Source organism: Manis javanica, chromosome 2, assembly GCF_040802235.1.
Source record: "Manis javanica isolate MJ-LG chromosome 2, MJ_LKY, whole genome shotgun sequence".
Classification (NCBI taxonomy): domain Eukaryota; kingdom Metazoa; phylum Chordata; class Mammalia; order Pholidota; family Manidae; genus Manis; species Manis javanica.
In genome coordinates this window covers 4460450-4475471 of record NC_133157.1, presented here as the reverse complement: position 1 = coordinate 4475471, position 15022 = coordinate 4460450, and the positions used below count along the sequence as shown (strand labels likewise).

General features: G+C 47.7%; 1 protein-coding gene across 10 annotated transcripts in view; it reads right to left on the bottom strand.

The window, feature by feature from the left end:
* The window catches only part of MED27 (mediator complex subunit 27), a 272303-nt gene that overhangs the window by 108139 nt on the left and 149142 nt on the right, over positions 1-15022 (bottom strand). For all 10 annotated transcript variants that reach the window (XM_073222493.1, XM_073222486.1, XM_073222460.1 and 7 more), the window contains exon 5: positions 1756-1863. In XM_073222493.1, the coding sequence (XP_073078594.1) occupies positions 1756-1863 (108 nt within the window). The remainder of the gene's footprint in view (positions 1-1755; positions 1864-15022) is intronic.

The window sequence follows — 15022 nt, the reverse complement described above, 5'->3', positions numbered from 1 at the left end:
ACACAAATCAGGAGTGATCCCCGGGGGAGTGACCCGGGGAACCACAGGGGTGGATGAGAAGGGCCAAAGGGCGTGAAAGGAGGGAGAAGGGAGGCCCCGGGAATCTGGGAGTCCACGAGTAGAAGGGAGGGCAGGAAGCACGGAAAGCAGCAGAGGACACGTGTGCAGGAAGTCCACAGGTACATATGGGACTGTTTTCTAATTCCGTGTTCTAAGGGCAGAATACAAACAATACTAGTTATCACACCGAGTATTTACTAGGTGGCCAGGTGCTAAGTGCTTTATGTATCTTTTTTAGAAATGCGGCAATTAAATAAATACGTTAAAAGATATGCCAAGTAGGTAAAAATCTCCACTCTTTACAAGCTAAATGCAGAGCACACTTCTCATCTGCATCCCGGGTTTGGTGTCTTTTAGAGCCTCCTCATTCCTGCTACTTAACTTTTTAGGTATTTACTCTTCATGTCTCCAGGTTGCTGTAAGTCCTTGGAGAGCAAGGGCTGTGCCTCACCCCAGGCGTGACTGCAGCGCTGAAAGCCTCCAACAAAGGCAACGAGGGGCCCACCCCCAGACGGCCCCTGGCCGGGCTCCTGGCCAGGGGCTGCCTCTGTGGCTGGAAGTGGGGAGTTTCTCACTGAGCGTTGCCATCTGAGTTCATGGGTCACATCTGTCCTGATCACACACTGCATTCTCCATACTTGCTCCAAAGACATTTTGGTTTTTCCAAAAAGAAAAAGGATATCTCCCCTCAAGGAACACTTTGCCACTGAGGGGGAGACTTCCGAGAGCTTGGCAGGGTCCGTGGAGTACCAGTAGCTTCCCACACTGGCAACAGTCGGGTGGACTGGGAGGTGCTGGGTTACTCGCTGGAAACACACGCCTGAGGACTTTCTGGCTCAGGCCTCTTACGGAACACTGTCCGGTGCCACCCGACATCTGCCGCTGTTTGAAGACCATTCTATCCTCATTATAATGTGGCCATTGTGTGGTGAGCGCTAGGACCGGCAAACTTCTACAGTTGAACGGGATTGATGAAGAGCAGGAGAACTTGGGGGAGAGGGACAGACAGAGGCCTAGCACTGGGGAGGGGCCGGGACGTCGGGGCGGACACCTCAGGTAAGCGCTCATTACAGTCTCGAAGCAAACACAAAGGCTGTCCGCTCCCATTAGCATCCTCGGATGCGCTCTATGCAGCCATATGGACAGTGAACAGTCAAGAGAAATTAGGGGTTCATATGGGTGAACATCCATGAAACAAATGACCCTGGGAAATAACTAATCTTTTCTCAATTGTTGTGGATACGCAGCTTCCTCAGGCTGCTTGTTAGTTTCATGGAGGAAGATCGTGGAGGCAGGCTGTGTGTCACACTGACTCGAATTTTCCTCATCGTTCTAGGAAAAGAGAAACGCTGAACCCTGGGCTATTGATGTGCTGTGCGACTAGGAAAAAAAAAAGAAATCCATTTCCTCAGAAGACACATTTAATGAGGCAACTGAGGTCTAAGGTGATAAATTAGAAATTCAGCCAAGGGCATCGGGCTTAAAGCAAAAAGCAGAAGCTTGATGAAAAATGCAAGTGGAGAGAGAGAAATGCTTTTTGTGAAGTGTTCATCTTCATACTGATAAACCTATGCTTGTGGGCCATTTTGGCTGTGATTGCCAGTGTTCAATGTCATTCATCTGGGACTCTACTACATTTGTGCTGGGATATGGAAAATAGAGGAGAGACAAAACAAAGGCCCCCAGAATGCTTACCTTGCCATCTTGGGTGTAGACATTCTCACTATATCCCTTTACTATTGTTCGATCAATGAACAGGCTCCGCATGACGACAATCACCTTCAACACCTTTCCCAAGGTCACCTGTCAAGACACACACATGCAAACATGACAGATTACATTTGAACATGCAAATCACATGAAGTTGGGCAGGACTACGGGGACAGAGGATCACATCGCCCGTTTCTGAGGGGTGCACCGAGGCCCCTCGGAGGGAAGGCACGGAGCCTGCGCCTGCCTCTAACACCTACAGCCTATTGGAACAAACCGACAGCAGCGAGGTCTGCCAGGGATCACTTAAAGACGATGTGGGCCCCAATTCAGCTGACTGCCCCGAAATTTTTGATAGGTTTGGCTTATAAACTTCAGGGTAAGTTCCATGTGTTTATTACCTGCTGGATAAAGTAAAATTTCCTTTCATTTTTTTTCTGTCTTAAAATTATCTTCTTCAAAGGCTACCCTATGATTCTGGCATTCTAGGACTGGGGGAGCACGTTTGGCTTCATATTATATCATGGCCTCTCTGGACACAGAATGCGTAGTGCACAGTAGAGAAGTCAAAGGCAGGTACCACATACCCACCTGGCTGCACAGTCTATTTAAAAGAGCTGGAATCGAGTGGAGGAGCGAAACCAAATTCTGGAGGTAAATGAGACGTGGCTGAATTTCATCTCCAAAAAGGAACACGACGTTTAAGTGCTCTTACTCTCTTAGAACCTAAGCATGTACTATGGATTAAAAACAGAACACCTAAAAGAAGTGTAGTTTCATATATGTCTGGGAAAAGTAGGCTCAGCACCAAGAACAGCACCTCCTTCCCTTCGGGGGCTCACGAAACACTTCTGACGCATTGCTAAAGCCCCCTTTTCTCATTTCCAGGAGGAAACCCTAGAGGCAGACCGGGCACAGGACGCACCCAAGGGCTGCAGAACGGGCTGTTCCAAAGAGGCTCCGACTGACCTCAGAGGGTGGGAAGGAGCCTTGCTGAGCTCACACGAGGGCCTCCACGCCCATGGCCGTCCCCACCCTGCAATCCTATGCGCACTGGGCTCCTGGACACGCTGCCTTCAACCTCCTTTCCTTATTTCCCCATTCCCTGTCCTCTGTAACTGTCCCCAAGACCTTCCTCTTCCCTTAATTGGTCCTGGGTATCAGCAAACACTCCGAATGTCTGGTTCCTTCAGTAACTTCTAGTGCTCTTGAGATGATGCCCTATGTTGCATGCCTATAACGGTGCAGAATACAGGGCACAGAATACAATTAAGAGAAAGTTAATAAAAACATCTTAGTAATCTTAGATATTGCCACACCAGGTAACATTTAATGGCAATCGCCCTTTAAGGAAGCCAATAAACCACCAAGGGAGGAGCAGCCACTCTGTGTAGTTCACAGGCAGTCAGGCTGCTGGAGGGAAGGACAGGGACGGAGAGGGCGGACTTGTCGTTTGTAAGCACTCAACTCGATGGCCTCTCCCTAGGCTACAGTGCAGGGCCGATGGACCTTCTCCAATAGGCCCACCATTTTCAGCCACACATTTTTAACTCTTTTTGTTAATAAGCACAGATAACTAAGCAATTGTTTCCTTAAAAAACCAAAGTCTAGCTGGCTTTAATTGAAAAACTGCCTTAGAAATTTCTCAAGTTTCTGAAGATGAATTCAGAAAAAAGCTACACTAAAGATACTAGAAATTTTATACTTATTTATTTTTTGTTTTTAAAAGCAAATACTGGAAAGTTAGCCAAAAAAAAAAGCTGATTATGGAAAAGCCTACAACTAGAGAAAAAAGGAAGAAAATAATTATATACAGTCTGCCCTTCCAAAGATAATCACCAGTAACGCTTGTGGGTACTTCCTTTCAAGTTTTTTACTGTCAAAGATTTACGGTTTTCCTAGAAAAAAGATGAGATTTGTGGTTACCAGAGTCGGAGGGTGGAGGGGAGGGGAAATGGAATAAAGGTGTCACAGGCACAAATGTCCACGGGTCAGATGAACAAGTACTGGAGATGTCGTGTACAGAACCGACTGCAGCTCCCACTGCTGTACATTTTCGGGAAAGTTGTGAAGTAAATCCTGAGAGTTCTGAACATCACAAGGAGAATTTCTTTTCTTTTCTGTCCTTCTTTTTATTCTGTCTATGAGAAGACGGTGTTAACGGAACCCGCTGTGGTAATCATTTCATGACATATATAAACCGAACCATCACACTGTCCACCTTCAATTTATACAGTGACATTAAGTCAATTATTTCTCAATAAAACTGGGGAAAAGATGTAGCGTTTTTAAATTTTTAACATGGTTATAATCGAAACTAATTTCAAATCAATTTTGTACTTAAAATTATGACATTAGCATTGTTCCGTACTGCTGTGCAGTCTTCAAAAGCGGCATTCCAGTGTGGATATGCTGTCATTCCTTTAACCGCTCTCTTCACCGCGCGGTATTAGCTCCTTACGTGCTTTCCCTAACATAAACGTGGCTGCAACGTGCACTTTTGTTCACCAAGCTCTTGCTGCCTTGGGGATTATTTCCCGAGGACAGACTTGTAGAACTGTAACCACTGGGACAAACAGCACAGGCAGTTTTAAAGCTTTCGGTGCCCTCTGCCACCTGCTAACCACAACAGTCAGGCCGACCAAAAAGTCACAAGCTATCTGTTTCACTCCCCTCTTGTCAGCCATGGTTTCTATTAAATCAAAACAAAACAAGGTTATACCCGAACCTCCCAGAAGTACAAACTTAATTAAAATTTCTTTAAACCACTTATGATGAAGATTTGAAAACATATACAAAAGTTAAGTGAGAAAGTATAGACCTCCAGGGACCTATCCTGACCGCACCAATTACAACTCCAGGCACATCTTGTTCTACCTCCGCCCCCACCTGCTTTTCCCTTCCTGAATTATTTTGAAACAAGCAACAGCCATGGTACCATTTCATCTGTAAATGCTTGTCTGTATCTCTAAAAGGTAAGGGCTCTGAAAACACAAGCACAAGACTGAGATGCCATCCAACACCTAAGAGAATACAAATTCTCCAACACCCATGCTGTGGTTCAGTGTTGAAATTTCCAACTCTCCTAAATGTCACTTTTTACTTTTTTATATTTGAAGATCTAATTGGTTTTAAGTGGTTCATGAATTGGGCAGCGTTCCACCTAGAAGAGAGATGCTCCTAAATGCCACTTTTAAAAAATTTGGCTTGTATCAGGATCTGAATATCGTCCACATGATGGGTCTGGCTAACGAGTCTCCTGACCTACAGGTATCCCTCTGTCCCCTCTCCCATTTATCTGTTGAAGAAACCAGGTCATCTTTTCTGTAGGGTTTTCCGCGGTCTGGATTCCGCTGATGGATCCCTGTGGTATACTTTACACATTCCTCCTTACTTCTGTACTCCCTGTAAATTGGTAATTAGATGAGACTCAGGCTTGATTTCCTTTGGGGGGTGGGCGAGGGTGCTACAGTCACAGGAGGTCGGTGCCTCAGTATGTGATGCTGGCAGCTGCTGACCCATTAATTCACCAGGGGTTACAGCTGGTCGTATCCCAAGGAGGTCATTACGTCTTCGTTTATTAGCTGGAACTCTTTAAAAAGAAAAACTTCCCCCTCATATACTACTTGGTTACTCAGTGGTAGAGTTGATTATACAGGAAAGACAGTATAAATGCTCTTTTCTTTTCCCTTTACTAGTTTTTAAAACAATGTGTCAGCTCACTAGTTTTTTCCTCTCAACATTATTGCAAGCTCATGGATCTAAACATACTTGATTTTTTAAATCTGATGCAATTATTATTCTTACTGATGCTCAAGCTGTCCTGTCTGCGGCCGGTGTGGGCATTTCCCGGTTGAGTCCTTCATCATAACCCTGCTCTCTGCGGTGGCTTCCTTGTTCTCTGGCATGGGACCTGCCAGGCTTGTCTCACTCAACTCCTGCCTGAGCTCATGGAGCCACTTTCTCCGGCGGCCCTGGGGTTTTCAGTTGGAAACGGTATTTCGAGACCACAGTCAGGGCAAGAGGGGAAATAATTTTTCACAGATTAAATTTTTTATTTTCCACTTTATGAATCTGAATTAGGATGAATATTTTCCTTCCTTTTTTTTTTTTTTTTTTTTTGTTCATCCTGTCTTCATTTATATTGTGCATCCCAACGACTCGTGCCTAGACCGGGCGGTAGTAGTTTGTGGACAGTCACAGCTGGGAAGTCTTGCTCTGGTTTACTTTTATTTCATTATCTGTCAAATCGTGAAGTTCTATGAAGTCTGTCAATTCTTGGATACTTATTTTTTACAGAGCTTAGGACCCTGGTGCTCATCTAAGTTGGATCTGCACAGCTTTATGGCTTTTTGAATTTTTAACATGTTTTTATTTCTAATGAAACTATATACACAACTTTGATGCCTAACATCTCGAGGCTCTGGGATCAGGTGCATTTGGAATCCAGTCTCAGCTCTGCTACTTGGAAAGCTTGGCCCAGTTTCTTCTCTGAACAGCTGTTTCCCCCCATCTCATGGATAATGATGGCTGCATCTCAGCATGACTGCGAGGAGCCAGAGAGACAATGCTCCAAAGGAGGGTGTGACACGGGGCCGGGCTCGGCGGCGTTTGTCCCCAGCGGCTGCTACTGCTGCTTGGCCCAGACCCTTGCCTGGACTATGCAGAGGTGAAGTTATCTGAAGCCAGCTAACATGAAAGCTGGAACCAGAACGGCTGCTGCCTCCAGTTCAGGGAACTTGCCACTTATGTTAATTTACCCTTCTGCTGTCACACCTGGGGCTAAAGGACAGTTGCAGAGAGTTGGGGACAGTTATGTGGGGCCCTGAAGTATGGACAAGACTGTGCCTTCTCACAAATGGCTGCTGAGCCAGAGGAACGCGCCAGCCTGAGGGCCGGGGCAGTGCAGTGGGAGAGCTGAAGCTGCCACGCGCACTGACCTACACAGATCTCGCAGACTCCCCAAGGAGGCCATTTGGTGTGAAGGTCAAGGGCACTGGCCTTCAGTTCCACATCTGCTACTGGGCAGTGAGCAAGGGCAAGCCGGACAACCTCCCGTGCCTGTTTACTCAGCTGCAAAACACAGAGGGACCTGTTGGAGGAATTAAGGAAGAGGACCCATTTACGGGTGTGGCACCCAGCTAAACTCAACAGCGGCGAGCCTTCGCTTTTCAGAGCGCTGTGCGGAGGAAGGCTCCTGCGGCTGCCCGCCGGGCTCCACTATCAACATGGAGCTCAATGCATGCTCTCTGATGCTCTGTCTGGCCCTCGTGACCCTCTGCAGTGATTCCGAATCTCCTGTACCTGGACTGTGCACCATGTCATAATGACCTTGGAGTCTGGTAGGCTGATACGGCAATGCACCCCGTACAGGCCAACAGACGCCATTCCACAGAGCAGCCGCTGCTGGCCGTGGTCACAGGCGAAGTGCCCAGTGACAGGGGTTGCAGGTCGGTTCCTGGCAACTGCCACGGGATACCACAAATAAAGCTGATGCCATCTGGTAATGAAGCAGGCTTGCTGTTGCCAAGGTAACATGTCTCCTATACTGAGCAGCGCATTTCGGAAGAGCTCACTCACTACCCCTCCTGTGTCTGTCTGTCCCTGTGAGTGTTCAAATGGCAAGTTGTGCAGAGTCAAGAGGAAGCGCTGTGTGTCCTCAATAGCAGCTGAAGGCCACTTGAGAAGAAAGCCCGGGGGCCCTCCCAGCGACGTGCCCTGAGCGACAGCGACACTACCACTGCCCTGCCCTTGTCAGGGCAGTCGTGCTCTGGGCAGCTGAGGCTGGACTGGAGCTCTTCTCCAGCTGGTCTTACAGCAGCCGCCTGCTGAGCCGTATTCCATTAAGCGCATTAATTCCTAGTTCACTACGGCAAGGCAAGTCACAGGAGGAGAAGGGGGAGTGGGAGGAAAGTTGAGGGTAACAGCAAAAACATTCAGTTCCGCTGGGCCACCAGGGCCATCTAACACACACACACCTGCTCTGGGAGTTGAGATGTCTGTGCTGGTAGGCTGTACGAGCTTGGGGAGTGAGAGCTGGTCTCCCCAAACTGTATTCCCCTAGGGACTGTGCAGGGGGACAGGCACTTTGAACCCGAGCAGTCTCTGTGTCCAGGATACAGGGCAGTGGGGCGGCCAACAGCTTATCTTCATGTGGAACCCGGGGCCAGAGTCGCCATCCCTGACCTGTGAGTGAGGGGAAGTGGGCAGCAGCTGTCACTCAAAGGCAGGCGGCTGAGCTCTGCTGCAGGCTGGGTATGCGAGAGAAAGAAGCTGACCACAGAGCCATCCACAGACGTTACTTTCCAGATGTGAACCAGGCAGAATCCTCAAGGGCTCTGCTGTACCTTCCGTGACATTTCTCAGTTGTAGTTGGAAGGCAGACAAGCGTATCTACTGTCCTCGGCACAGTACTCAGAACCTTCTCTCGGCACTATTTCCAAAGAAAGGAGAGGAGGAAGTGAATGATCCCAACAAGCATTTACTTACTAGATAAGTAAGTGGCGATCCTGTGGGAAGTGCTGGGCAAGGACACTGATGCAGGTGATCGCATAACCTCAGAGCCGGAGGAGACTGCAAAACTCATTTCTCCAACGCTCCTATTCTAAAAAGGTTAACCCAAAGCCTGGCAGGGGCAGGGGCAGTGGCTGAGATGAATCAAGGATGGCTCCTACCTTGAAGGAGGTGCTAACGCCAACGTGTGACTTAATGGCGGGGCACCTAGGGCAGCACCTGGAGGGCTCACGGAGTACCCCAGGGGTGCTGGCAAGGACAGGCTGCAGCACCCAGCTGTCTCGCACGGGCAGAAAATGCCTGGTTTGACACCTGCCCAATTTACCACCGGTTCTGACAGGTGGCGTTGGCTGTCCAGACAAGGACTCCTCAAACGGTGTCCACGGAACTTTCTTCCAACAGATATTCTTAGACGTGGCCTGGAAAATGTTCAGTGCCACCCAGGTTTTCCGCTGACTCCTGCGGCTCTTCCCCCGAATAATCAGACTCATGCTCCCGCCCGCTGGCAAGGGCAGGAGCGTGCCCGGGGGACTGCAGCTTCCTTCTCGGAGAACCTGGGATGCAGCCCAGCCAGATGTCTTATTTTTAATGTAAGGAGGCTGAGATTGGAAAAGGTCTGAGTCCAGGGTCACTGCTTTGCTGTTCAGGGCCAGAAGTCTGCCTCCTGCTGTTTCCCCTCTCATGCCTGGTCCATGACCCCACCCCAGGGTCTCTAACTCACCAGAAATGGGGAGCACAGGGCCTTGGGCCACCTAGTCCTCCAACTACAGAACCATCTTCTCCGGGACTCTAGTCAGTGACTCAAATCCTTACTTTGCAAGACTCCGGCTTTCCCCACAAATGGCTTTCTACTCACACCCCTGACCCATCTATGAATGCTACGCTAAAGCACTTGCTTTGTCTAATTTTAGCATTTAAAAAAAAAGTTAGCACTCCAAATTCCACACAGCTGCTAGGTACGTGCAGTCCGACAGCGTCGTGCTGGGCAGAACTGCTCTCCTGACAGCAGGCCTCGGGAAGCTGTAGCAGCAGGCGGCTGGGAGCTAAGAGGTTCAGAGGGAGACTGGCTGCTTCTTTCTAGGAAAACTGTACAACGGGATACAGCCTAGAGAAAACGGAGACAGAGCAACCCCCAAAGGCTGAAACTCTGGCAAAACTGAGGTACAGAAGACACACTGCCTGTCAAAGCTTGAAGAGGAGGCTGCTAGCACTGCAAAGAGCTGGACGGCAACCAAATCACAGAAACCGGGGCTCTGTGACTGGGAGATGGAGAGGCCAGACCGAGGGCTGTCACAGATCAAACTCATGTTTCCCACGCTGAAGGTCACTCATGTGGATGCGCCTCCAGTGACAAAATGCAATGCAAGGTAATACAATGTAAGAAAGTGAAAATGAAACGATACAGAGGTGAATTATACTTTTCCTTTTCACAAGACCCAGGAAAAATGGCAGATAAGCTGACTCTAGGTTCTGTCTACCAACAAGTCAGAATGTCACCTTGCCAGCAAGGCGAGAGAGCATGGGAGTCACGCTTACGGACTCTGGGAGAAAGAAAGACCTGAGTTTAGACCTTAGCTCTGCCCTTTCTGGCTGTGACCTGGGACAAGTTTCTTGGTCTGTTAAGCCGGGTTTTCTCACCTGTAAGCCTAGGATAAGGCTGTTGGGAGAAGCAAATTACACCAGAAATGCGAAGTGCTTAATGCAGTGTGATTAAAACTCGGCAAGTCCTCCATCAGTTGGCAAGCCGGGTCACTCCCGTCTGTCCCATCACAGGGAAATACAGCATGGTGCGGGGGTGAGAGCCAGGGCTTTGGAGCCCGCTGACCTGCGTTCGGTGTCTGTCTCTGCCACGTTCACAGCAGCGTGGCCCTGGGAAAACCAACCCAGGTGAGCTTCAGCTTCTTGTCTCTAAAGTGGAACCCTTTGTAAGAACTGGAGGGCTAGCGCTGTGAAGTGCCCAGGGCATCCCCTGCTGGCTCACTACAGGGCAGCAACTGTTAAATGTACTGTGGTCATTACTTTTAACAATTATTAAACACCCCACCTAATGAGATGATGTTTATTTTTCGTGAGGTGGCTTCTGCCATTGATGAGTGAATTTAAATCATTTGCTAAGGAGCCATCAATGTTAGCAATCTGCATACAGCAGAGGGAATATAGTCAGTAATACTGTAACAACTCTGAATGGAGACAGATGGTAACCAGACTTATTGTGATGACCATTTTGTAATGTATATAAATATTGAATCATGTTGTATACCTGAAATGAATACAATACTGTATATTAACTATTCTTCAATTTAAAAAATCCAATTTTGGCATCTCTGATCTTCCTGCACTCATCCCCCACTTCCAAAGTCAAAACTGCCTGGGGGCTGGAGGGGAATTTCATCAGAGAGGGCTTATTTGCCAAGTCTCATGGAAAGGTTTTGTGACAAGGAAGGGTTAAGGAGTAACTTCCCATTTCATATGATAAACACGCACTTCCTCCCTGTCTTCCTGTCACCTCTCTTCAAGCTCCCCTCAACAGTAACCACAAAACCTCACACAGTGCAAAGAAACAGAGCAGACAGCAAAGAGCTACGCTTTCTAACCTTGGTTTCCGGATGTCTTTGGCTTTCCCTTGGAAAATCCCCTGAATCATCAAAATAAAACAGTTCATTTTTTTTTTCTTTGACATACCTTCTTGTAGAGTAACTTAAGCATGTATAGGTTTTAAACTACTAATTAAACTGCGAGTTCATTTTAACTTTTAAAGCATATCTTCAAATACCTAACAAATGGCTCTGCCGAGAGAAAGGAGGGTCCAGAAGTAGTGCCAGTGCCTGTAGAAGGACAGAGCAACCCACTCCCACACAGCTTTTACGTGGCTGCAGGGGATCTGGGTTAGCCTATTGTTTTCTCCAACACACTGAAAATGTCAGTTTCTCCTAAGAGCTCTGAAGAGGACCCCTCTATGGCACACGTGCTTTACTTGTGCCCTGTACTGAATGTGACAGTTAGGAAGCCCACCTCACCCGACGTTCCTGGCTCACTGAACCCACCTGCCGCCCGGGGAACCAGGTGTACGCGCTGGGTAGGACCAGGCGTAGACACTGGCCCACGGGTGACCCTATGCAGTGGTCTGGTACAGAAGGCTCTGCCTGTGTTGGCAAGGCCAACTAAACTGCCTCCTTCCAGAGTCTGGACTGGAGAACACAGAGAAGACTGGGAACAAAAGATGGCACATCTATGGAAAAGAGGCCCTGCAGGAAGACGGAAGGAATGCCTGGATGGGGGAAGGAGGAAGGCAGGCAGGCACACACACCAGAACCCACAGCTGCCCTGGACTGTGAGTGGCTTGGCCTTCCCTTCCTTCCCTCCTTCTGTCCAAGGACTGGTTGTTAAATACGTACGACGTGCAGGCTGGGCACTGGAAGAAAATGAGCCAGACATTCACAGAGCTAACAGTCTTGTGCACAGACAGACAAGTACATGAAGACACATAATTTACAAATAGTTTTGGCAGCTTAAAGAGAGATTATTTAGGTAACACCTACAAGTGAAAAAAGGACATTTAGACCAGATCACTCAATTACTCATTTGTTCATGCAATTCACTCAAACACGTACTGAACGCCCACTATGTGCCAAGCACTGTTCCTAGGATTAGAGACAGAGCATTGCACAAAACTGTCTCATGAATGTACACTTCGCGGTGGGGCCATGTCTGGGCAGACAATTAACAAATAAAAAACATTTCATTCTACGGGGCTAAGAAGACAAGAAAACTGGGCACAGGGGGTTGTTCCAGTTCGGCTGAAATCAAGCCAGTCCACGCAAAGTGCCGGGGTGCAGTCGGCCAAGGCAGCAGCTGGGGCAAAAGCCTGCAGTGGGATACGACGCGGCGTCCGAGGGATGGGAGGTGGCCAGTGGGGGTCAAGAGCATGCACACCCTGGGCAGAGACAGAGGCAGGCCAGCCTGGTCACAAAGAGCTGTGGAGGCATGGAGAAGGAGTTGAGTCTGTGAGAAATGGGCAGTCACTGCAGGGTTTTAGCGGAGGAATGACGGGTGAGCTGTTAAAAGACATGTTGTCCCTTGGCTGCTTCACAGACGGATCAGGGGAGTCGCGACAGGGGCACGAAGCAGCTTCACCTTGGGCGGCGGCACTGGAGATGGTGAGAAGCCAGCGGGTTTGAGATGGGGTTGTCATGATTTGCAGATAAGACGGATGTGAGAGGCAGAAAAGGGGACAAGTGAGGAAGCTTCTAGGTTTCTGGCTTGAATACCAGGGAGATGGTTGTATTATTTACTGAGACAAAATGAGGCGGAAGAAGGAAAATGGAGGGGGGAAACCACTTCGCTTTTATGAAGTTTAAGATACTTTGGAAATAATCTAGGCAAAGCGATGCTAAATGGGCAGTTTGGACACTGGGACTCACAGCTGAGGTCTGGGCTAGATAAATTCAAGCTTATGAATGATCACAACACCCTTGAATTCATGTGAGCTGAAACTTCACCCTAAACCTACCCACCTGAGCAGCATTGTCTGGGCTCTGGGCTGCTCAGGGACGTTATTTCCCCCCAAAGAGGTGGATCTGTGGACTCAGGAAAAAGCTGTCCACACAGACCCGCCATTTGCTACCTGCACTAGAATGGCACGGCGGTGCCCTCGGTGGCAAACTTGGCCCTATTACAGCTCCACTTCTGTCGATACCCTGTTAGGCAGCACTTGGCTTTTTAATATTTTGACTGTAGGATCTGTGTCAACTTGACCTTGATGTAGAAAATTTTAATTCAAATCAATACATGGACAAGGTCACTTTAAAATCCAATTAATATGAATGGGAAAATATGCCTCACAGTTCTGTGAGCTGAAAATGGAACAGTTGCAAGCTAATAACAACAAAAGAGAGATGGCCACACAAGCCTGGTTGGTCCTCCACCTGGTAACACTGCTAGCTGTGTCCTTAAACACTGCGGTAGTCAGAACACCGGAAAATCTTTGCCTTCTATTTAGGGTAGTTTAAAATTAACCTGTAGTTTGTTTGAAGAAAACACAAAATGTACTGAAAGCTCAATTCCATAACTTGATTTTAAATAAATTAAACCCTGGACTTCGACTCATCTGGGAATCCCTAGAGAAATATATGGTGTTAATACCGTTTGTATAGCTGTAATCTGCATTTATATAGAATACATTCACAAAACTGCTTGCAATGGTCACCCTAACATAAGGGGAAACTGAGGCACTGGTTATTCAGGGTTATTCTCTGTGCTATGCAACCAGGGCTCTATACACACTTCCTCCTCCAATTTACCACCTCTACCCTTACATTTTGCTCATTACTAATGAGAAATGTTCATTTTATACCAAGAATTATAGAATCACGCAGTGAATGACAGGAACGTATTGTTACTATGGGGTTCTTCTGCATGGTTCTCATTTTCATTCTTCATTGCCATCTCACCTGAAATCTCAGCTCTTCTGCCCTTCAAGCAGGCTAGATAGAATAGAAATAAATGATCAAGCATCCATCTGAAGGAGATAAATTGCTTTGTAACTTCAAAGAGCAACTGCAAATTATGTAAAACTGGAATGAGATATTAGGGGCGCCAACGAAATATCATAGGCCTATTTCTTGATTTCTTTCACATTTGGACATTAAAAAAACAAGGCTGCTGAAGGGAATGGAGCCGAGCTGAACAGGGAAGTCCCACGCGACGGCGGCTGTCCCAGCATCCTCGGGAATCCTCGTGGACAAGCGCAGATGTCCTGCAATGCGGGCTGAAGAGAAGCTCCAACCTCAGCCCTGCCAGCTAGGGTCACAAGGCACCTGGGCGAGTGTGTGCTCACCTCTACAGATCACACTGCGGCAACAAATCAAAGCGGCCCGACTCTCTGTAGCCAAAGGACAGGCTGCTGCCGTGCATAATGTCTGTGCCGTCCTCTCCTTCCGGACTGGTTCAGAGGGTTACTTTGCATTTCCCTTCATTCAAAAATAATACAAACCATCGGGCTCACATCAGCTCCCCCTCGCCCCACCAACTGCAGTTACCTGGGGTGCTGTTGGCATTAGTGCTCTTCACACACTCATTATTCTTTAATGATGCCTGTTTGTAAATAGCAAGATGGGAGGCAATTAAACCATGAGAGGCTAAATAAACACACATACTAATTGGGATCTTTACAAGAGATTTTTTTTTTCATGTATAGACTGGAATTTACCTTTCATTAATCTAACTTAATTGCAAGAGTGCACCAATAAAGAGTCAACACAAATTAAGTGCTCTAAATGATTTCCCCATATTAAGGGTGAGCAAGCGATCCTTCCCTTGGGTAACAAGCCATATTCTGCAGCAGGAGGGGACTAAATGGAAAACAGCATGGCTAAGCATTCGGGGGATTTCGGCTGTAAAACAGGTATTGTACCACTTTCATGATGCTGGCGCTCGGGTGCCTGTAGCTAAGGAGGTCTAGGTCACAGGTTCAAACTGCAGCCTCACCCTTCTTGTGAGTCAGCTAGCTTTGCTCAGATCCATGGTAGCAGACATCACCCTTTACATTTGTCAGCTTCCTGTCACCGGGTCCAAGAGAGATGGAGTGAAGGTTTGGACTAATCAGTTCAAATCCATTCCCACTCCTAGAAAAATGATGCCCTGGAACATTTGCTTTGTGGCAGGCATATTTCTGTATGAAAAGACATCTATTATTTGCAGGAAAAGGAAAGTTACCCTGTTTCACCCTTTGATTCTAGAA